Raw genomic sequence first — 23221 nt, 5'->3', positions numbered from 1 at the left:
TACATTTTCTTGTATTTGCCCGTGAGTATTTTGGCATTCAGAGTTCTCAGTATCATTTACCAAGAGTAACTGTGACGTTTCTTTGATGAAATTTGAAATCTGTTGTAACAGCAAAGTTATACCACAAGCGTATCAATGCAATTTCCCATATATGTTAGCATCAAGCTAGAACTATTTTCTTTTTATACCATTTTTGGAACATCAGGAGACGTATAACTTGTTGAATATATTAAATAGGAATCTTGTGTGTGAGAAAGTAATGTACATTTGAGTTCAGCGCTTCTTATCAAAACTTCAAGCTGAAAATCCTGAATCAGAGTTTTCTTGGGAGTCTGTTAACCAACTGCTAAGCTAAGTTAGTTGAGACGAATAGTCGACGTAAGGTCTGGCGATGTCAATTGATTGAACCATTTCCTTTTGATTCTTAAGAGGAACCAGTTTTCAATATCCATCCATAATTAGCACATGATGATTAAACAGGCTAACAAAACGACATGTGACATGACATCCATTTTCCTGATTTACGCTGTGCCATGAAACTTGAGCAGAGTGATAGTTGATGCAATATATTTGTTTGTTTACTCTCAGAAAACACCATAGATGGCCTGGTCATAGTTTAAAATATCAAGTTAAAGCAGTTAATAGTTTTAAAGTTGGTATCCATATTTTCACATGTGAGATAAGCTTGTACTGTAGTTTTGAATAGCGTAGTAGATGGGAAAGTTTTGAACTTTCATCACTTGAATGAAAAGGGTTTGAGAAACTCATACTCATTGACGACTGTTGGAAAAAAAAAATCAAATATGATGACAAGCCTGGATATTGACCTGCTCCCAAAAGCATTTCTCTGAACTCAAATTGATCAAAGCATAGCATCAAATCATCAATCCTTTTACTTTCCTGAAATGACAAACTCAACAATACCTTCAAATTTTGATTTTTTCAAGCTAGGTAATAGTATGACACCATAAGTACAGGACATAAAAACAACCTGAACATCTATTTTTAATTCATGGGGACTTCAAGTAAAAAGGAATATATTTATATCTTTAAAAAAAAATAAAAAAAAAATAAAGCTAACTCATTTCTGGTATAATGGTGAATCAGCAGAAAACATCTCACCTTTCTCTCAGCCTCTGCCTCTCTCTGCTTCTTATCTTCTATTCTGGGCCCTTCTCTCCTTTTTTTGGTCCAATCATAAACACAAAACTGGTTTGATTGTGTCTTGAATAGGCCCAAATGGAGAGGCAGCAATGCTTTTGTGCTGACTTCAAATAGAGTCTGATAAGAGACTGTGTGTAAAGAATGTCTGAATAGATCACCACTGCGATGGTATCAGTAATTCACCTCAAGTCCTCAGAAAAAAAGACCCCGTCATGTCTTAGTGGGGCCAGACGGAGCCTCAGTCGTATTACAGAGAGCCTCTGTGACCTTGCGGTGAGATGAGAGGGAGGCGCTGCTCGGAGCACATTGCCACAGTTTTAATTAATACTAGTGAAGGAGGGCTGCTGTACAGATCCCTGGCTAGAGGGAGTGTGAGTGCACGTGCGTAATGTGTCTGTACGTGCAAGCTGCATGTGTTAATCTGACACTGGTGGAGAGCCTCTCTACCAAAAACCATCCTTTTTGGGCTGGCCCTCTTTAAAACCCTCTTACATAAGCCACTACACTCAGATGTGTGATATCATAGAACTATTTCCGTCCCTTCCTCTGAAAAAGCCTGTTCACAGTTAGATGGAAACTAGCCTATCCTTTAAATAATACATCCAAGCACTCCTGCTTCTCTACCGTCTTAGTACACTGTCCTTGCAAAATTCTGCTTCGGCTGAAAGGATTGAATGTCAGAAAAAAAAATGTGCCATTTCATCTCAGGAAACTTTAGCCCTTCACATTGGCTGACCTGGATTCACTCCCAAACAAGACTTTTTTTTGTCCCTGTCCTAGATTTTGATCCAACAGAAAACAGAAGGAGGAAACATGCCTGGTGTTATGATGGTACATTCATACCCATATATTGTTTCCTGTTGTCCTTGCTCCTGTATGAACCACAGAGCGAGCACTTATTGATCTTTAGTCAAGGTAAATCAGTCAATACAAGAAGAAATTGTCAAATGGCAATACCTTCCATTACTAACATCTAGAGACCTTTTATTCAGTGACCCTTAGAGGCTCAATGAACACTTTTTTACCTGTGCTAGTGAGGAAATGAGAATTGATTATGCTACATGTTTAGTTTTTTATTTGATTTATGTTAAATACAAACTCCAAATTGTAATCCACACTGAAAAATTAAATTATCAACGCCAATATTGGCGCTAAAAGCTACTTCAAAGCTAAGAAATTCTTAGCTTCCCATTTGGGTCGAGCAGGACTGGATTGATTTACAGCATCCATGTCTCTGTAACAACACTACAAAGTTCAGAAGTGGAAAGAGAGAAGACTAGAAGAAAGCTAAAAGAGAGAGTAATGCATCCCTAGCTAAAGGCAAAAACATGAGTTTGAGGCTAAAACAGGCAGTAAGGTTACATTAGCTCTGCTTGGTAGATGACTGGCAGGACATAACCAGGATTCACTAACGTTATACATTACAGACATGTCTTAGAGCATCAGGTTGAGAGTAGCGCCAAATACAGATGGCTACTAAACTTCTGTACTAACTGACAATGTTTGCTTGTTGATACATTTCTAACCAGCACCACAAAACTTCTGATAGATACTTTACCTTGGCAAGTTGTAAAAAGTTGTCTTGAACAAAGAGAGTTTGTCACAATCTGATTTCCATTTAATTCCAAAACAGACGCCTTGTTAAAAGTTACGTCTTCACAGCAGTGTGTATGAGACTCCAGGCCAGAAGGTGGCGAAAACACATCCTCCTCACAGTCTCTTTAAACAGAAATATCTCTGCAGCAGCATTTGAACTGTGGTGTGTAAACGGAGCTGTTGATCCTGTAGTTTTTCCTGTGATATGCAGAGGAGTTGTAAAACAAGACGCATAAATTTGAGCCCAGCCATGCTAAACAGCTCAACCCAAGCAAACACTCAACACCTGTGTGAATGTGTTTTCGTGTGTGTGTTCGTGTGAATCTGTTTGAGTGACAGGAGTGTTTTTTTCTTTGACCATTGCACCCTCCGCAGCTCCTGAGTCAGACGCGTGCAGTCAATTTGGGTTTGAAAAGATCACTCACTCTTATTAGAGTGCCATAGAAGCATCTCCCAGAGTGGGTGTAGCAAACAGCCTTAGCTAAACGGAGATTAAGGCAACACTGGAAAGACCCCTTGAAGCCCTTTAAGACTGGTGGGTGATTTTGGATTTAGCAGTGGTAGCGAGATAAAGGCCCTTTCTTCCTGCTTAATTGATGGCTGTAATCCATGTGTTGTTTTAAGAAGCCTGTCTCGTTGATGAGGGAACACAAAGCCTAGTGGGTCTGTGCAGAAAGTGCTGGTTAAAGTGGGCTGTACTGAGGAGTTTCCCACTTGTTGCATGAGGATATGTGGACTTGGAACAATTTGACATATCCTGCCATCTATAAAAACTACTTACAGGTAGAAAGGTTTTCTATAAAAAAAAAACTCACAGCGATCATGCAGACTTTTGATCATCTTAAATAGCATTGTTTTCTTTCTGATTTGCCTTCATTTTGAGCTATACGCTGCTGTTATAGCTGTAATACTATTTTATCAATATTGCTCACTTCCCCTATAGGTCAACCAGCCATCCAAAAAGACTTTTGGCCTTACTTGCTGTACTTTAAGCTATTGTGATTACTTTTGAGCTAATTATAAAACAGGCAAAATAGATACTGATGGTTATACTTTCTCTATAACCTATAAAATGATTTTCTTTTATGGCTTTGATGCTGCTGCAGGTTTGGTAGCAAACAAACAGTTTAGAGCATGCAGCCAAACAGACACTCCAATTTTTAAAAAATATTATGAATGATTGAGATAGTTTGACTTTTAAAAGGCAGCAGCATTTTTCCAAATACGTGAATAAATAAATAGAATACTTGTGCAAGTACAGGAAAAGATTAGCAATAGACTATTTACTGATTCAAACAATTACGGCTATGTGCGCATCTTGCCAACAGAAGTGCTGCAGAGTACTATGGTTTGTCAAGTGACATGAGAGTGTTAACCACCAAAAAACTTCTTTTTTTCCTATACAGCACTGATTCAATGGATGGTGAACAACTCATAGGTTCACGAGAAATCAGTGAGTGAGTGAGTGATTTGGCATCAACAAGTGGACAGACATTTAGTGGACAGATGTGTTTTTGTGAAGAAATGCAGCATGTTCCCCTTAGAGGAGTTCAAACACAAGTCACTCAATGATAATGACAGCATTGTCTGTTAACACTTACCAATGATCTTGTGTTAATAGTTTGGTAACATACTGTAGTTTTACTTTAAACATTTTGATATATAGGTTTACAAATATTTATAGTGAGTCCATGTTTGGTCAACCTTGGCCCAAAATTTGCTTTTTCATTAAATAAACAAAGTAAAAATTGGGTTTAGAATGTTGGCAGTTAAAATCATGTCTTTGTGGTCAAATGTTGTTACCTGAGGTTGGATTAAAAAAAAATAATAATAACAGCCATAGACGTTGCTAGTGTTTCAGTGTGACCCTGTTAACTGGTGACTTATCAGCTGACAATCACAGATACATGCAGCTGAGAGTCAACAATAAGCAAGGTCACGTTTTGCTCCAGAACACCAGTAGTTCTGCAACGGTCAGAACTGGATAGAAGTTGACATTATAGTATAATATCATTTTTGACAACTGACCACAGAACAGCCAGACATTTTTATGCTGCTTACATCTTTAATTTAGTGTTTAAAGTTTCATCTGAATGAATGGGAGAGGTTTCCCTTTATCTATAGGGGGCAACAAAATCAACCCAAACCAAGAGGTCTCTAAGGGAGCTTTAAAGCTACTGTTCACTAAATGGGAACTTCCTTATATTTAAATAAAATTAACCAGAAAGAGAAATTAATCAACAAATCAATGGATTTCCACACATACATGTCCCAATTGAAGTTCCCTACTAAGCCTTAATTTGTCACTTTTCTATTGTTCTTAGTCTTTTTTTTATCTCCTCTCAACCTCCCCACAGCACAATCCCAGTGATCATCATGTTTCTGTGAGTGCACCAACAGTGCTTTAATTAACGCTTAGTTAAGACGTTATGTCTAGAAGTGGATGGAGGCTTCGTGAGAGGATCACAGACATCCCTTGAGTGAGGAGGGACTTGAACTCCTCGAGGCTTCAGCATACTTTTAGGAAATCTAGTGGTGTACCTCTTGGTCTCAGTCAGAATGATAATATCCTTGTGTTGATCGCTATCATGAATCATGAGTTCTTAATCTCTACAAAGTATGTAATTAACCCTGCACAGATTCATATCGCTCATTGTATTAGCACAGGCAGGAGCATGGTGCCTTTTTTAATCTCATCTCATTTTATGCCTCAATACTAAGAGTACAAAGTGGAAGAAAAAGAATGTTTACCTGTAGCATTTTAAACATGTCTGCCAAAAGAGACCCACACATTTTTTTTTATCATATATTGTATAGGTTTAATCATGTTGTATAGGTTATCTTAAATGCAAATATGTAGCTAACAGCTCTATGATAATTAATCCATGTTTGTGCTCATGTCATCTTTTTATGCTGTGGCTCTAACTAAATTGAAAAAAGTGAATTTTGAAATAAAAGGTAAAAACAAAATATATTTTTGACTGGTTTAAAGTATTTTGGTTGCTAGATTGAATGAACTTGCAAGCTCCAATCTCACTGTGAAACTTAATTACCACCATTTAGCCTCTGGAGAGAATTAATGACCTATTGTTGAAGTTGTACCTTAAAGTGGAGAGGGCGGCAGGAAGGAGGAACTTGATTAGCATAGGAAGGTGGGTCTGGTTGAAATGTAGACACTTGTGACTGTGGGTGGATGAGCTTCAGAGACGGAGAGCTTAAAACGTCTTAGCTCCCAACATAACAGAACACAGGAGGAATACATATGTCGACACTCTCATTAGGTTTCATGAGCATGCTTGCTCTTTATTAATTGCTCAATAAATCTTGGCTGCTTTCTATAGACCAGTTAAGTAACCCCCCCCCCCCCCCCCCCCCCCCCCAAATTGCTCTCAGTGTGGGTTTGTGTTTGCTGCATCATATTTAGCTCATTAGCGTGCTAATGCTGTGGAAAAATATGCACAAGGTTTGCCTTTTCCAGTTTGGTAAAACTCTCTTTTTCTTTTAAACCTGAATTGATTTACAAGAGACGTTCTTCAAAATTTGCTTAGGTTGCTGCAGACAAACTGAATAATACGTGCTTGTTCTCAAGGCAATTAGTGTTTAAGGTTATTCCAAGGTGTGTGTGTGTGTGTGTGTGTGTGTGTGTGTGTGTGTGTGTCTGTGTGTGTCTGTGTGTGTCTGTGTGTCTGTGTGTGTGTGTGTCTGTGTGTGTCTGTGTGTCTGTGCTTAGAAGAAACCAAACCTGATTTATTCTTGTGAAGAATAAAAGAGTTGTTTTTTTTTCATCAGCACCAAGATGAATCATATCACGAAGCAACTTTTGTTCACCACAGGTCAATTGTAACATTTTGAAGGGAATATTTAAACTGTCATTTGAGGTCAATTTGAGGGATTTGTTGGTTCAAATCCTCAGACTTTTTGTGTTTGTTACTGCTGCACGTTATGTTTTTGTAACTGAAATAATGGGAAGCATTGACCAAAGTCAAGGCAGAAGTTTTTCTTCAGGTGCGTCATTGACACAGAGTATATTACAGTTGCAAACTTCTTTGAATTTTCTAAGTTAGAAATTTTCTTTAAAATTTTGAGAAATAACTGGTAATTTTCAGGAATTTGGGGTAACAGCGTTTGCCTGGTCATATACATTTTTGAATGACATGATAAATAAATTTTAAGGGAATTTTTCAGGAATTTCCCTAACTTTATCTAACTGTGGAGAATATAGGCATAAATATTTGTCATAAGCAAACGTGCAAATTTGCCATATCTAACATATAAAAAAGTCCTTTTATCAGTTTTTTAGAACTATAGAATTTTAATGGTTTCTTTCAGCACAAAAAAAACATGAACAGTGAAAGAAGAAGATTCAGTTATTTACAAATGCCTGGACACATACCTTATGTCCCATCAGCAGGACTTCTAGACTCCAAATCCAGAAACATGGTCTCAATGGAAATGCTGTAAACTAGAGAAGACTTGATTAATGATGATCAAATGTGCTTGGAATTTCGTTTGCTTATGTGATTCAGTTCAGTAACAGTTGACTTTGCATTCAATCATGATGATTTAACCAAAATCATTTTTGAAAACCTTATTCAATTTAAGAACAAAAAAAATCCAAAATTACCAAGCCAAAATTTCCCTGAACATTTTTGAAAAATTTATTTCATAATAACACAATAAAAACCTAAAAGTTCTATACTGTATTTTGTGCTGAAATTTCCATGAATATCACCAACAATATTAGGAAACTTTACTGAAATTTACCAGAATTTTACAATATTTTTCCCCATGCAAACCTTGTGTATTAGTAGGGATGCAACAATCAAATCCTGGTATCGGGTATCAGCGCCGATCCAGCCCCTCAAAGCTCGATCTGGTATTGCTAGGAAAGGATCCTTGTGTCAACCTTGACACTAAGGCTAAACTATGATTTAGTCTATAAGATATAAAATTTTACATTTAGATAGTCATTTCTGTAAATTCTGAAGTATTTTTAACCAAACTGCTTTTACATTTAAACACTTATAGTTTCAATAAATATTAACTTCAGTAATTCCACATGTACTCGTTTTTGTCTTTTACTCAAAACATTACCAGTCTTATCCTACAGTAGAGCATGCAGGTTACTGTTTGACACCGGTGTCGGATCAGGATCGGTATCAGTCGATACCCATAGCCCAGGTATCAGTATTGGGACCAGAAAATATGGATTGGTGCATCCCAGTGTAATAGTGAACTGAATCAATAGCCACAATAACACCAGTGACATCATCACTGTTTGTCACCAGGATTATTTATGTCTCTAACTTTAAACTCTTAACAGTGTGAGTTAATGCTTAATGTGCCTTTCCCCTTTGTCATTTCAGCTGTCTTTCGCTGCAACAACTCCGGTCCTTGCAGACAAGAAAAAATACCCCAACTTCTTCCGAACGGTCCCATCGGACAATGCAGTGAATCCTGCTGTGGTAAAGTTTCTCAACTACTACAACTGGAGCCGCGTGGGAACCCTCACACAGGATGTTCAGAGGTTCTCAGAGGTAAGAAGAACAATTTAATCCCTGTGACTGAAAAAGGTTCAAATCTGTACAGATTTCTTGTTCCACTCCTGCCATCCTCACACCTTCAAGCTTTGTAAGAAACTTTCTCTTGCTCTGAAGGTGAAGGTTAACGTCTCTCTATAAAAACTCCTAATGTGTTTTCAGGCGGTGGGATTCTTTATCTTGTCACATGCTGATGAACAGACTGGATGTGGTATCAGAATTGAACAATGACTGTCATTTTTTCACAATTATCATTCAGATGTTGCCAACACGAGTGGAGTGGGTGGCGATCAATCAAATTTCTCCCATTCTCCACGAGTTGACTAGATAATATTTTTCCACCCACTTGAAAATCCATTGATGGAGTTTCATAAATGTGAAGATTAACATTTTTGAAGTTAATGACAGTTTAAATCCTAACATTTACTATATGTTTTGTGCTTTTAGAAAGGAAGTGTTACAGGTTTTGTCCTGAAAAGAAACAACTAAGGTCCACACTGCCTTTTTCCTTTTGGAAAATCTGCATCAGTAAAGTGCATTTATTGTTGAAATTAGTATCAGCTCATGACATTTTACTACTTTGTGTTTCTTTTTACCTAACCCTGTCTGGAGTGTATGGAATAACAAGAAACAAAACTGTTGACCTTTAAAGAACAAAGCTTACTGTGCTTGACAGTATCGATGAACTTACACGCAAATTAGTCCTCAATGTGAAAACATCTCAGATTCAAGGTGTACACATGATACCACGTTTGTGACTCTGGATTATCAAGTGTAGAAGACTATGTGGATCATATCGAGAACCTTGCTTTTAGGCCCTGGCTGAAAACAATCTGCTCAGCAGCTGGGGGCAGAAACAGGAGGCGGAGGTGGCGAAGCGGGAAGGGGGAGGGTGTATAAGAAGTTTCACTGCAAATCTCAGAAAGCCCAAATCCCTTTATCTCTCCACTCCTGAAAGCGCCAAGGGGCTTAGGACGGAAAGAAAACGAGCGGCCCGATTCAATCAACCTGCCATGAGATTGGCCTCTAATCCTGATTTACAAATATGCAAGCATCGCTTTCATAAATCATGATTCGTTCAATCCTCTGTCGAGTTCTGAGAACGACAGCTTTTGATGCGTCCGGAAATCATAGTGGTGTGTAGCGAGACAGATGCTTGACGAGATGTAAAGGATTTTATGTCGTTTTGGACATTCTGAAATAAATCTGGGCGCATTTGTTCCCTCTCTATGCAGATGACACTACTCTGTTAACGGATGATTCCAGTTTAGTCCAGCCTGCTCTGTTGCTAAAAAATGTTTTTACTTAGGAATATGCTTTTTTCACCTCCTGTTGTTTAGGAGAAGAGACACTGTTAGCATAAAAGAGCTATTTGATATGACTTTAACTGCTATGGAAAAAGTCATTAAAGCTCAATTTGTAGGCTGACTTGCAGGCTACAAATTTAAAGCCAACTCCTCTAGAAGGGAAGAAAATATAAATGGTATGTACTGTGTTTAGATGGCTATTTCTCCATACTTCAGACCTCGCAAAGCAAACCACATCAACATACTGACTGCAGAGGCTTCTATTAAAAGCATCACAAGTAGTAAAGGCTCTGTGAGGACTATCTTGAAATGGGGTCAGCCCTACGTTCCCACATTTCTAAGACTGTTTTTTTTCCAACAGACAATAAGGCCCAGTGTTCCCACAGCTTTGCAATCATCACAATCACAATCATTCCAGGAAAAAACTAAAAAAGGCTGATCAAAAAGGTTTTTGGCTTAAAGATGCTGTAAGTTTGTTTTTGTTTCCTTAAGTCAGACAAACAAAACCAGGTTTTGGAATAAAATCTTAGAAATGTGGGAACGTAGGCTTCCCCGGGAAAGGCTAATGTTTTTCTGGAAAAAAAAAAACGATTCAGTTTCTCATGAGCACTAGCACTCACAGTCAACTTACCATGACACATGTTTGTTTTGAAGCAAATCTTTTTTACACTGCTTTTCTTTGTTCAAGACAACATTTTACTTGATTCAAAGTGAAGGGGAAATGTGTCTATTAATAGTTTTGTGGCATTATTGTTGGAAACATGACAAATCAAACTTTGTAAACTCAGTTTGTAGTGTAGTTTAGTGGCTGGCTATATTTAGCACAACTCACAGCCTGGCTAGGTCCTACCAGTGCTCAAACGTAGAAAACATAACCTCACTCTTCATTTTATTGATAGACTCTCAAGTTTGAACAAACCATTGCAGAATAACAGTTTAGCTTGTGTTTTACCCGGTAGCTCGTGCTCTATCACTCTCCTTCTTTGCTTTCTTCTGCTCTTCTGTCCTTTTACTTTTTGACAGTCCAGCCCCAGTGTAATCCCAGCTACATTATCGGTAAATGTCTAATATTTTGATTGTTTTTAATGTTAAGTATAACTTGGGTTCAGAAAATAAAGCCTTGAGTAATTTTAATTTCATTATTATCAGGTTTTCATCAGAGGCTTTAAATGAACGCATGACCTCATGTGCTCTGTCAGGTATTGGATTTGGATCTGCAAACAGCCTTTATATACCTGTACACACATTGCACCAGAGTGACCCACATACATGAAATATCTGCATAATGAGGATACTACTGACAGCGTTTTCATCACCCTTACACATCTCCCACCCATGTCACTCCCCCCTCCTCTCTGAGGAATCAGCCGTGCTTTTTTTCCAGATAGACTGCTCACAAGGTTAGTGTTACGTAACGCTTGTGAAGGATTCAGTCGGTGGAAGGCACACCACACACATACGTACAGTTTAGTGTCCCCTGGGCCTGAAACCAGTAAGCTAAAGCCAGCATGTCACTTCTATTTTAAAGCACCGTTGTAACACATATGCATAGACACAATACAGACTTACACTGTGTTTAGATGGGCACTGATATTCCATTTCTATGTCATTTTGAAAGAGATCAAAATGAGCAACGCTATATATGTACACAAACACACACACACACACACCCTTTGCAATCAGCATTATTGAAATTGCCAGACAAACAGGGCTGGACCAGGAACAAAGCACCTATCATTAGACAGTCAGGTGACAGACCTCACTCGAGCAGGATTAGGACTCTGTCCTCGGCTGGAACCCTCAGCGCTCCAGTGTTTAATTATCCTATAACCACTTTTACATTTAGTGCAAATCACTCCTTTTGTCTTTCTCTTTCCCAGAAATCTGGCTTTTGATATGAAATATTACTTTGTTAATGTCCTCATTAACATCTCCCTCAGTCATCAGCTGCATCGTATGAACTCCTCTGTGTCATTCATGCCATCATACAGGGCATTTAAGGCCATGAGAAGAGCTGTTCCAGAGCTCGTCATGGGGCTGTAGAGCCATCATTTGTCACGCTATTTTTTACAAGCACATGAATGGCATTATAGCCTGAACTCAAGGATATGCATGGTGATTTGTGCAGTGATGAAAACACACAGCTTTAGAGACAGATGTAGGCATATATTTGTAGAGCTGTATTTACTGGATACACACACCATGTATCATAAAAGTTGGGAAACGCTACATCTGGACTTATAAAAAACACCTAACATAGATAGATAGAAATAAATGCACACATGCATCAGTCACACCTGCAATGGGCGGATTTGCCCGGAAAATGACGCGTTAATGATTTCATGATGGACAACTACAGTGTGTTTTTCATGCAGCATCATACTGTTACAATGTGAGTCATCACAAGCTACTCACTGACACTGCATGAGGGAGCTCACTCCAGAGATCCCCCCACTGCCTGAAGACTATACTTTTTTTGTATTTTTTTGTCCCAGTGGAAAGATTAGCCCGAAGCCAATTTTAGATGCATTTGGTCTGCAAATTAACTTTGAGTCACTGTCAGTGCACTTACCATATCTATCCATCATGCTTCAAATTTGTGATTCCTAAAGGTTTAAAAACTTTAAGCTCAGCAAAACTAAAACTGTAGATCAACCCAACATTTCCCCAAAAATGTTTTAATCAGCAAAAACACGTCCTGTTTTTCTTTTTTAAGTGATCTTGAAAAATTCTCACTTCTAGATATATTCCTGATCGTAATCCACACTTAAATGAGATTATCAGCGCTAATACAGGTTATTTTGAAATGCTACTTCTTAGCTTTCCAATTGGGTTGAGCAGGACTAAATTGGTTTTAAGCACGTTAAAGTCTCTATGACAACACTACACCAGCTGGCCAAGTTTAGTGGTGAGAAGAAAGATCTGTGTTTTTCTCTGCTGAAAATTATTTCTGTGATTGATTTTGTAGTGATGGTGGACACAGGAGCCTAACTGTCAGACAGAAAAAGGACAGAAGAGCAGAAAAAAGCTTAATGGGAGAGTGATAATGCAGAACCTAAAAGCTAAAACACAAGCTAAAGGCTAAAAGGGCTAAACTGTTTGTGAAAATGTTCATTCCAGCCCACATGCAGCAGTCACTCTGCAGTGGTCTGTTCAGACTTGACAGTTTATCAGTAAAACCAAAAGTGATGTTACGCTAGCTCTGCTTGGTAGATGACTAGCAGGACAGAGCTAACCAGAATTCACTTACATTACACATTACGGACATGTCTTTGAGCACCGGACTGCCAGTTGAACTAAATATAGATTAGTACTAAACCACTGTACAAACTGACAGTTTGCTTGTTGTCACGTTAGCCAACAGATACGCCGTAGGACTGGGCTCCCAGTAGTATTACAATAACCAGCTACTGATGTACGGTAACAACTTAGCTTGCTTGTTGTCATGTTTCTAACAACAGCCCTGTGTAACTGTTGATACCTGGGGGCATTGTATCTGGTAAGAGGTTGTCTAACAAAGATCCGATCTCTATTTAATTCCAAAACAAACACACGCCTTGTTAAATCACATTTACATGACAGTGAGAATGACACTCCAGGCCAGAAGGTGGCGCTGTAGTTCAATTTAAACAGGTCTTCCTCACAGCATCTTCAAACAGATTTATGGTTACAATTTAAACATTGTAATCTGTGCTGTATAAATAGTAAGAAGTGTAGTTTGTTATGATATTGAAAGTATTATAAATGATTGTAATGATAAGGTGAGAATATTAGTATTAGAATTTTCATCTAAATCAATGGTTGATAAGAAATACAGCAGTCAAGAAGAACGACCACAAGGACCACGGGACAGGAGGACACAAGAACTTCTGGAAAGATATGCAATTGGCGTCATTCTGGCCCTACGTTGAAACTTTATCCAACTGAGCCCAAGCTTCAGTGTGTGGTGTTTAAATGTAAGATATTTTCTGTATTCTTTCAATGACACCCCAAAGAGGTAAGGTTTCCTACAGTTACCATGCCTCTCCAACTGATCTCTTACATTCTGGTTATTCAGAAATTAATGTTGTTTTTATGAATTAAACCTTTTTTCAATGCAAATGTTCTTATTAGATCTGATCCAAAACTGATGCGTGTATTCCATCTAACTAAAAGCATGTGATATTTGGTCATGATGATGTTGTGGGTGTGTGCTGATGTATTTCAATGTACGCTATCCCTAAAGTTTAGATGGATTATTTTCTGTTTTCACGATTGGGGATTCCCAGACTGCCCAGCACAACAAGGATGTTTGTTACCCAGGAAAGCTGCTCACTTTCCCCCTCCTACCTCCTCTCCAACCATCTGTCCCCTCCCTGCCACCTCCCTAGCTCTGCCACATTCAATCCTACAGAACACCAATGGATTTGTCATTTTTCATCTCATTTGAGGGAGCCACAAATAAAACCAACTAAAATCCCCTCACAAAGGCTTTTTTAATTTAGATTAAAGTAAGGGTCAGCTTTTATGCTGTATATTTTTGTGCACATTTGCATATATTTAGGTCTGCATAACATTTGTAATCTTGCTGTTTATGGGATTGAGGTTGTAGGTTATTATTCTCTTAACCTGTGTGCTGCCTCCAACACACCTCCGAGAAACACACAGCCACGCTGTTAACACTCCAGCAGCCAGGCCTTTTAGACCAACACCAAAAACAACAAGACATTGTACCTTGTCCAGACCACCACGCCAATTGTTCCTCAAGAGCAAAACCTTGATGTATTGATCGAGTTCTACCTCCCTGTTGTTTCAGCTCAGTGAGCAGTACTTTGGAGGGGATGTGTGTACAGGAGTGAGTGATGTTCAGAATGATTTGGAGTTCCCTCTGGGGTACCAGGGGAGGAGGCGATTATGACAGCAGACATTTAGAGACATAAGGGAAATAAAGTTGAGCTTGTTCAGAGTCATTGATTTTTAGAGGGAGCACTCTTCCATTTGATTACATTAAAAAGTTGTAATGACTTATTTCAACAGCACAAGCAGCTGTAATACTGTTACTCTGGTATTAGTGGATGTCATGGTATTTATATCCTAGGGGATGTTAACTGCTGCATATGCTTCCACCAAAGTGGTATCCTGTAGTTATTCATAAAGTGATACAATACCTAACTTTCAATCTCCAATTATCACAGAGACACCAACATCCAGTACATCCACTGTTTTCATTTTCAATGTTGGATTGTACAGAACAAACGGCAGAAGACAGAGATGTCCTGCCAAAGTCTCCTGTACATTTCAACAAGGGCCTCTAGTGAAGAAAACCCAAGTGGCAACCTCCAGTCTATCAATATGAAACAATGTGGAAGTGCTCTTCTTAAGTGCCTGCTTGCTTCTTAGGTACTGTAAGTCACATACATATACACTGTTGTCTAGGCAGAAGTCGACATGTTTACAGCCTGGTCTGAAAACGTCTTCTGTCTGCATCGCTAATTTCATTATCGGCACCCACTGTAGGGAGGGTTTGCCCAATCAGTGGCACAGCTCAGCTCATGTGACAACTCAAAGCCCGCCTCATTTCCAATATGGCCACGCCAGCTGATTTGCTTCAAAACTCTGTGCCAGAAACAGACAGCTGACGTCTGGGAAAGTACACCCATTTATTATACAGTCTGTGACAAAACCTCATACAGTTCCCCAATGCTACCTTTACAAAATTCTAAACAAATACAGAAACAATAAAGGTGGCGTAACCAGAAAAGAAACAAAAGCCCTTTTGCACCAAGTGGTTTGGTTGAGTTTGTCTCAGTATAGTGCATTTTGTGGCGTTTTCATTGACTAAACCCAGGGCAGGTCCCCCAGTTACTGGAACAGTGGTCTTTAACATAACAGCAATTTTTCTTGTGCTGGAGCGTGACTTCAATGTGCTTGTTTGACTTTCTCCTTCTTGTTCTTTAGGTGAAATGTTACTGGACAGCTTGGAACTCCAGTTGATTCAAATAAATGTTAAGTTAACACTAAAGTAAAGTAAACAAGTGTCCACCTACCACTTCAGGATTAAGCATTTAGCGTCCTTCCATTTTTTATGTTTACCACAGTAACATTTTGTTGAAATGTGACTTGATTTTAGTTGATGCCTACCACACTTTAAAAACCCTATACATTTTCTTGGATGTTTTGATGCCTTTTCTCTGCCATGACAAACTGTTTCTGTCAATATCACCCTGCCAAGCCGTCACAACCCTCCGTTCCCTTTCAACAACAAAGTACAGAAAAGAGCTGGATCTATTACACCCCTTTGGTGCTTTAATTTATATAAATAGATGGGTCCCATTAATTGCCAAGCAAAATACAAATATATATTTTAAATTATAGGGAGCATACTTAAAGGGAAGGAAACTTCCGCACACATGCACGTTTACAGACAAATATAGGCCAAACAAACAGAGCCTTCATCTGTGGTCTGGGATTTGTTGTCTCTGCCAAGTGAGACTGGGATGCCCATCTGAGCACACACCCTCTCTGATGTCTGAACAAGGGCCTTAGTGCCAAGCTCTCGGGATGGGGGTTGAGGGGCGGATAGCTGCGGGGTGGATGGCTTCAGGGTACTGCCTGCGGGTACTGGGATTATCCAGCAACAGATTGGGAGGCACCAACAACAGTGAATTTCAAAAATTTGAACTGTAGATCTTTATCACAGAGGCATTTTGACTTGTTATACACTCGTGGTACATAGACATCATGGTTCATTTTGGCTCGCCCATAGAACAGGGTCTTTATAGAAGGTATTAGTTACGCCTGAGCTTCTTCTGCTATGACAAGTCAGAATGCCTGCTGAGAAAAAAAAGGTCTTTCTGAAATTGTAGCTGTAGGTAGGGAGTCAGAGCGATGGATCATTGTTTGTGTGTTTATGATGGGGGAGAGAGGGAGGAAGAAGCTGAATGATAAAACACCTCCAGCTCACCATCACTGTGGGATACCGTCCCCCTTTCTTCTCCCTCTCTAATCCCATTACCTGCCTTCCCACTGAATCAATACATCAAACCAGCTGCTGTGGAAATATTTACCGTATGACATATATGTTTTCTCCCTGTCAAGTTGTGGTTTTCCAGTTAGAATAAATTGACACATCACAGTTTTTCTTGTCATTTCAAGGGAAAAATTCAGTCTCTCCGATTGACAAATACACACAATATAGCATAAATGTCTGCAATAAACACAGTGTGGTAAATCAAAACAGTGATAGTTTGATTTCTTTACTAGTAAAGATAGCAGAGACCGGCTCAGAACATGTTGCAATCATTTATCATTGTTGCAATTTTTAGATGCTGTATGTTCATAGAAAATAGGTATTATATGTTCAGGTAATTATACACTTGATATGGAAAACCTTCTGTGAAAGCAAACAGCCACCTTTAAAACTTAAAGCAAGGTGTGTGATTTTTCAAAGAATATCAAACACCTTCTACAAATCTTTAATCCTTACCTTGTCATTGCCAATAAAACAACATGTTCCTAGAGGGTTGCCGTAGTTCATTTTGCTGAAATCTGATTCAGTGTGTTGGAGCCGTGGCTGGAGAAGTCATAAGTTTGTATCCCATTAATAGGTCTCCTACCTAGTATCTTTAAATGTTACTCAAATAATGGGGTTGACAGTGAGCTTTCGAGTACTTGATTACTCGTACCCATCCTTGAGCATGACACATGAAAAAATCCAGATCTCCAAGTTTGAGTTATACGAACGACTTTTCATTCCCCACAGCTTGTCTCTTAATTCCCTGATTCCTCGTGTACCACTGTGCTGGTACTCCTGCTGTTTGCATGTTGAAAGCCATATGTCAGCTCTAATACACAGAGAGATTTAAGCCTGTTTTTTAAGCCAACAGCTAGGAAATGTCATTGTAGCAGCCAGGACCTGATTTCACATGGTTTCCCACCTGTGCCTGTTGTTGTGGCTTTTATTCTGAGCTACATCATAAATCAACTAGGCAATACCGAGTCTTTCCTCAAGAAGCACATTTCTGGGCAAAAAAGGAAGGTTTGGGAGATGAATAAAAAGTGTGGCACACAGTCAGTGAACTATTATTCCTGCTCATTTCCTTTTTTTTGTTCTCTTCCTCTCCTCTCTCAGGTGAGGAATGATTTGACCAGCGAGCTGGAGAAGGCGGACATTCAAATCGCAGATACAGAAAGTTTCTCCAATGACCCCTGTGTCAATGTCAAGAAGCTCAAGGTAAGTGATCAAGCCTGGGCATGAAAAGATCCTTTACAACTAGATTTCAGACACTGTGAAAAGAAATGGATTGAAATTTGACAACTAGTACAGGTGCTGTGGTTGCATCAGAGCTGACCGAGATGAAATAAGATGGAACAAATCATAAACATGTCCATCTTTTCACCATTTATTGTGGTTTAAATAGAACCTAATAGTTTGCTTGGATGTGGCATGATGATAAACATGAAGTTATGATGTTAATGCAGTCAAGTGTGATGGCTAAATCACCCAAACTATCTCCTAAGGCAATCACAGATGTGTTTTGCCTCATTAACCAGCTGTAGAAGCACTGTGAGTCAGGGCCACTTACAGTTTACAGTAGAGAAATCGTCATTGGCAGTAAATCCAACATGTGACTGAGTAGCTGGTAGCTGGTAGCTGGCGGGCTTAGCAAGCAATACAAGGTGCCAGTGTGAAGGAGTAGTAATGTATATTTTTAGACAGGAAGTTACAAACATGGTGCAGTGAAGGAAGGATTTTGGAAAGACGGCAGCTGAGTGGGAGAGAGAAAGAGCGAAGGGAAGATGGGGTATGTAAGATGGAGCCTGTTGAAACAACAGAGTGATGACGAGAAGCTAGAAGGGTTGAGGAGAAGCTGGAAGATACCCTGCTGTTCCTAAGATATATGTAGCTCTGCATGTTGTAGCTGACATCGTAAGCTGACACCATCCTTCCTTGATCAACTCTAAATATGCAAATCACAACGTTGCCTCAGATGGAAGCTTCTCACAACATTTAGACTGTGTCTCTGAGTGTGGAGGGGGGGGTCTCTGACACCACAATGGTCTGTTTCCCACTCATCCTTTTACAGCAGTTAGCAGTCTCCTCTACAGCTTTGCAAAATGATGGGGAAGAGGGAGACACAGAATTCATTATAAACCCTCCTTTTTCCCCTACAGTGTTATGTGCGACACTGTGTGGGGATAAAGGGGGTCATGGCGTCACTGTGGGATCCACAAATAGCGTGCTCACATCTGTGATGTAGCTGGAATTTTTAAAAGGCAGAGAGGAATCTCTGCTGCAAGCTGCTCAAGCAGCTTTCACATTTCTCATACTCTTTCTGCTTTTTTCCCTCTTTATCCCTTGTTCTCCGTCTCATGTCAGTGGGCAGGGTGACAGCAACTTTCTAAAACAAAGACAAGCTTGCACACCCTGCCACACAAACACGTGACATCTTAACTAAGCAACAATCAAATTCATCTTCAGTCGAAACATAAAATAACAATGGTGGCATCTATTTTATGAAGGAGGGCTTTTTATGATTTAGGGACATGGTACTCAATAGAGGGCCACAAGAGAAATGTCCTGGAATCTAAATTAAGTCCAAAACACTTTATTATTTATTACAATTCAATTATTTATCATGCATTCGGGACTCTAGCTCTTCAGATGTGACGTAGGAAGGGGAAGGTCTGTTTCTTCTTGAACATTTTTGTCACACAAAGATGCAAAGGTTTCTCAGTTCATGTCCAACAGAGGCTTTTGTCTCAGGTAAGTTTGTTTTTGAACAAATGTAAAAGAGGATGAAAAAGCTGATCATTGATGTTGTGTCACATTTCTGAAATAATAATCGATCAATGCTCCACTTTTCCTTTTGAAATAAATATGTCCAAACCAGGGCTCTTAACACCAATGCAGGTTATAGCTGATTTTGGCTGGTATATATATAAAAAAAACTTACTAGCCTGCATGGCCAGTGATTAGGGATGGGTATTGAACTCAGTACTTTTACAGGCACAGACTATATTCTGTCTTTAGTACCGATTCACGTGAAATCAAACGGTACCATGTGTCAATACCTAAACCAATCACTGTGACTGTGAAGGAGTGGAAGAGTAGGCGATTTTCCATACTGGACATGAACACAGCATTGCAAGTTTATAAATGAAAAAATGGATATGTTAAATAGAAACATTTTGACATTTTATTATTAAACAAATTAAAATTCATAACCACATAAACACACACAAAAGTACTGAAAATTGGTTTGAGTCCCAGTACTGATTGCCAGGTATCAAGTATTGGTACCATATTGTTTCAAATGTGAAAGGTATCCATCCCTGCTGGTGGGAAATGAGGCACTTTACCATCTATTTTGTGGGCTGAGTATTATGCTGATTACGCTGAGTATGGTTTCTGAAGGAACACAACCATCAAGAGTTTTGTCTCACATCTTGGTGTACACAGACAAACTTTTGGCTTGTTTTTCTGTAAATTTGCTTGCAGAACTTGTCAGTCATGACAAAAATCAGCCAGTGACTTTCAAAATCAAACAAACTGTTTCCAAATCAGTTTGTATCTTACTTGACGACTGTGTCAAACGGACATAATGATTAGAGCCAGACCAGACCAGGAGTCAACAGGTTTGAGGTTTTACAGCCCAACATGAATGAAGAGAGACTTATCAGTGGAGAGGGAAGTGTGGGAACTCCTCAGTCTCGTGACTCCAGCTGTCTGCCAGTCATGTGGCTTGTCGGACTGAACATGCAGCAGGTGCGAGTTGACAAACGCAGTTACCACTCAATGAAACAGAGTTGGGCTGCAGGCATATCTGGTGTATTTGAGGCATTACCCAACATACACACCAGTTGTAGTAGCTTTATTGTATTTATCTCTTACATTTCCCTGAGACACACAGTGATTTAGCATGCTATATGACTTTATAGACCTACAGACACAGAGGACCCACTCAGGACAAATGGTTTCCACTGATATTATCTTCATACGTTTGTCTATTTCATACAGTCTGTTATTGATAATATCATCACAACAAATGCTGCTGCACCTCTGTTGGTCCCCGAGTAACAAGTCCCAGCAAATTTCACAGTGCAAACAGAGAGTGCACAGAAGGATCCAAACCAAACTCTTAAGTGTCAGACTCCAGTGGTTTTTGGACTACCTTTGGGTTTGTTTCCCACAACTGGGAGTTTAATAGCAAAGTCAGATAAGTTTAAGTAATTCTGGTGTTGTCCGACTTTTATTTTAGAGGCAGCAGCCCCCCTCAGACAACAATGTTGGATATATTGAGGGTGTGTAACAGATATTGTTCACACAGGATCAATTAATAATCAAAGGCTCAGATCTATATACTCTGCACACTTGATCACGTCAGCGCACTCACTGCAGGCTAATGGTCAAAGAGAGGTGGGGTGAGCAACAACAGCCAGTCCACAAATCACATCTCCCATTGCCACATGATAGACCATTAATAGAGCACTGTGTGTGTGTGTGTGTGTGTGTGTGTGTGTGTGTGTGTGTGTGTGTGTGTGTGTGTGTGTGTGTGTGTGTGTGTGTGTGTGTGTGGTGCGTGCTTAATAAGCCTTTACACATCCTGATTGGGCTTATGAGGTACAATAATGCTCGAACAATTATGACATATAAATCACTATCCTGAAATTACAAACAACCCTGTCATGGATAAAGCGGTCTGTGAGGCCCTGAACACCTCACCCTCTTTCAGAACAATTATTGGGAGAGTGAAATAAAAGCAACAAGGGCAATTTAAGGCCCTTAAGTACCCCCTGTCCATCTATGACGCATGTCATGACCCTTAACGTGTTTTAATGATATTTCCATGCAGAACTCAACATATTCTTTGGCTCAGGTCCTTTGCCACAGCTGGAGACTTCTCAGGAAAAGGAGAGTTAGAAAGTAACAACTGGCCCATGATACTCTATCCATACAGACACACAACCACAGACTAATGCATTCCAGAAACGTCTTCTTCTTACAACACATGTGAAGATGTGGTGGTAGTTTGTAGCTGTTCTGGTTTCCATTAGCTGAGTGACTCCATCCCAATTCCTTCCAAAAGCTTCTGATTACAAAAGCAACACATGACCTGGATTTAGTTTTTTTTTACATAACATGCTGATGATGATAAAAGTTGTTTTTCTTGGGAAATACTGTTAGTATGAAAAGTAGCCCTTTCAATTTTCCCCATAGAATGTGAAAAAAATGGACGTCATCTCACTTGGCTCGTGAGGTCTCCACAAAAACTGCTCCCCCTGGTGACTGGCTGCAGTATCGGTCAAAACTCCATTGCTTCAGTCATTCCAGATGAGCTTATGGTCAAACTTTAAAAAAATAAATACACCTTGTAGAAATTTTTCTCACATCCATGAACTGTGGTGAAATGAAGAAGTTTAGGGGTTTACATCACCTTTAACGATGATCAACAGCAGTTTCAGCACAGTTTTTTTTTTTATTATTTAGATACGTTGGTTAGGAGAGCCAAGAAGATATCAAACCCTCAAAGAAAAAATAAACCCTTTTAATTGTCACCTGACACTCTACTGCACAGACTCTGGCTGCACAATCATGGCGCCTGTGATGGGGGTATTTTGGCCTCAAAACTGTACAATGTTAAAAGGCGGAGCCACACTGTCCATGCAAAGTCTATGGTTTTCCCATACCTGTGCAAAATAGGTTCAGATTTTGAATCACTATTTTTGCATTGCCTCAGCTACATCTGCTGTCACATCAGCTTGAAATCACCCCAAAATAAATTAGTGTTAATAATAGTGTTAATCCAGCTGATCATTATAAACAGGTAAACAAAATGTTTGACTGTTGGGGAGCTCTGTCTCTAACTGCCTCAAGGTGTTAAAATTAAGATGACAGTGATTGGTCACCCCCTCTGATCTGTGGATGCATGACATATGGTGAAGATTGCCTGAGGGTACAGGACTTCCTGAACTGTATTCATAATCTTTTCTCATTATCCAGAGGAGAGGCAGGGTTACATGAGTTCCTCTGGAATTAGGGCTGGTGTGTTTGTCACTCCATTGTTATTTTGAAACCAGCCTTGGTTTAAATATTTCATCACTGCTCAGCCCACATTAGCTATAAAACATGTATTCAGGGTGTTCTCTTTTTAAAAATCTAGCTCCAAAAAAAAAAAAAAACCCTCAGCCTGCAGTTAGCACTGCCACTAAAAGGGTCTAGCATATTGTTGTTGGTACTTTATTGACTTTTTATACCTGATCAGTATGTGACACAATTAAACATTGGATACCTGGGCGTTGCTCTCTGAGTGCTTGAGACTGGTGCAAATACAAACTCCCTAATAAGTTTGTTTTTCAAACAATGAGAGTCCAATTTCAAGGTGACTTTTAGTACGAAATCCCAAAATAATAACGCCAGTGTTCAATAACATAATCGATTCTGTCCGTCTTTAGATTCTCTTCACATTGCTTCCTGAAAACTGACCTCCTGGATTTAGTGTTTGGGCTGTCAGGATTGAAAAAAAAACACTATGACAGAAATTTTTCCATGCACCACAAATCACCTGGAGCCTCGTGGACCAGATGTAGATTTCTAAGAACTGTGTCACTGTTTTTGGAATAGATTTGGGGCAG

The 23221-nt window shown here is 39.3% G+C and overlaps 1 protein-coding gene across 1 annotated transcript in view; it reads left to right on the top strand.

Annotated features, from left to right (window-relative positions):
• gabbr2 (gamma-aminobutyric acid (GABA) B receptor, 2) overlaps positions 1 to 23221 on the top strand; it is a 246884-nt gene that overhangs the window by 120032 nt on the left and 103631 nt on the right. The window contains exons 3-4 of the mRNA XM_074686458.1: positions 8127 to 8297; positions 17718 to 17819. Of these exons, the coding sequence (XP_074542559.1) occupies positions 8127 to 8297; positions 17718 to 17819 (273 nt within the window). The remainder of the gene's footprint in view (positions 1 to 8126; positions 8298 to 17717; positions 17820 to 23221) is intronic.

Source organism: Halichoeres trimaculatus, unplaced genomic scaffold (genome assembly GCF_033239565.1).
Source record: "Halichoeres trimaculatus isolate MK-OKI-2021-1 unplaced genomic scaffold, fHalTri1.1 fHalTri1_scaffold_14, whole genome shotgun sequence".
In the NCBI taxonomy this organism is placed as follows: domain Eukaryota; kingdom Metazoa; phylum Chordata; class Actinopteri; order Labriformes; family Labridae; genus Halichoeres; species Halichoeres trimaculatus.
The sequence above is the reverse complement of the archived record's forward strand: the minus strand, read 5'-3'. Positions and strand labels throughout refer to the sequence as shown.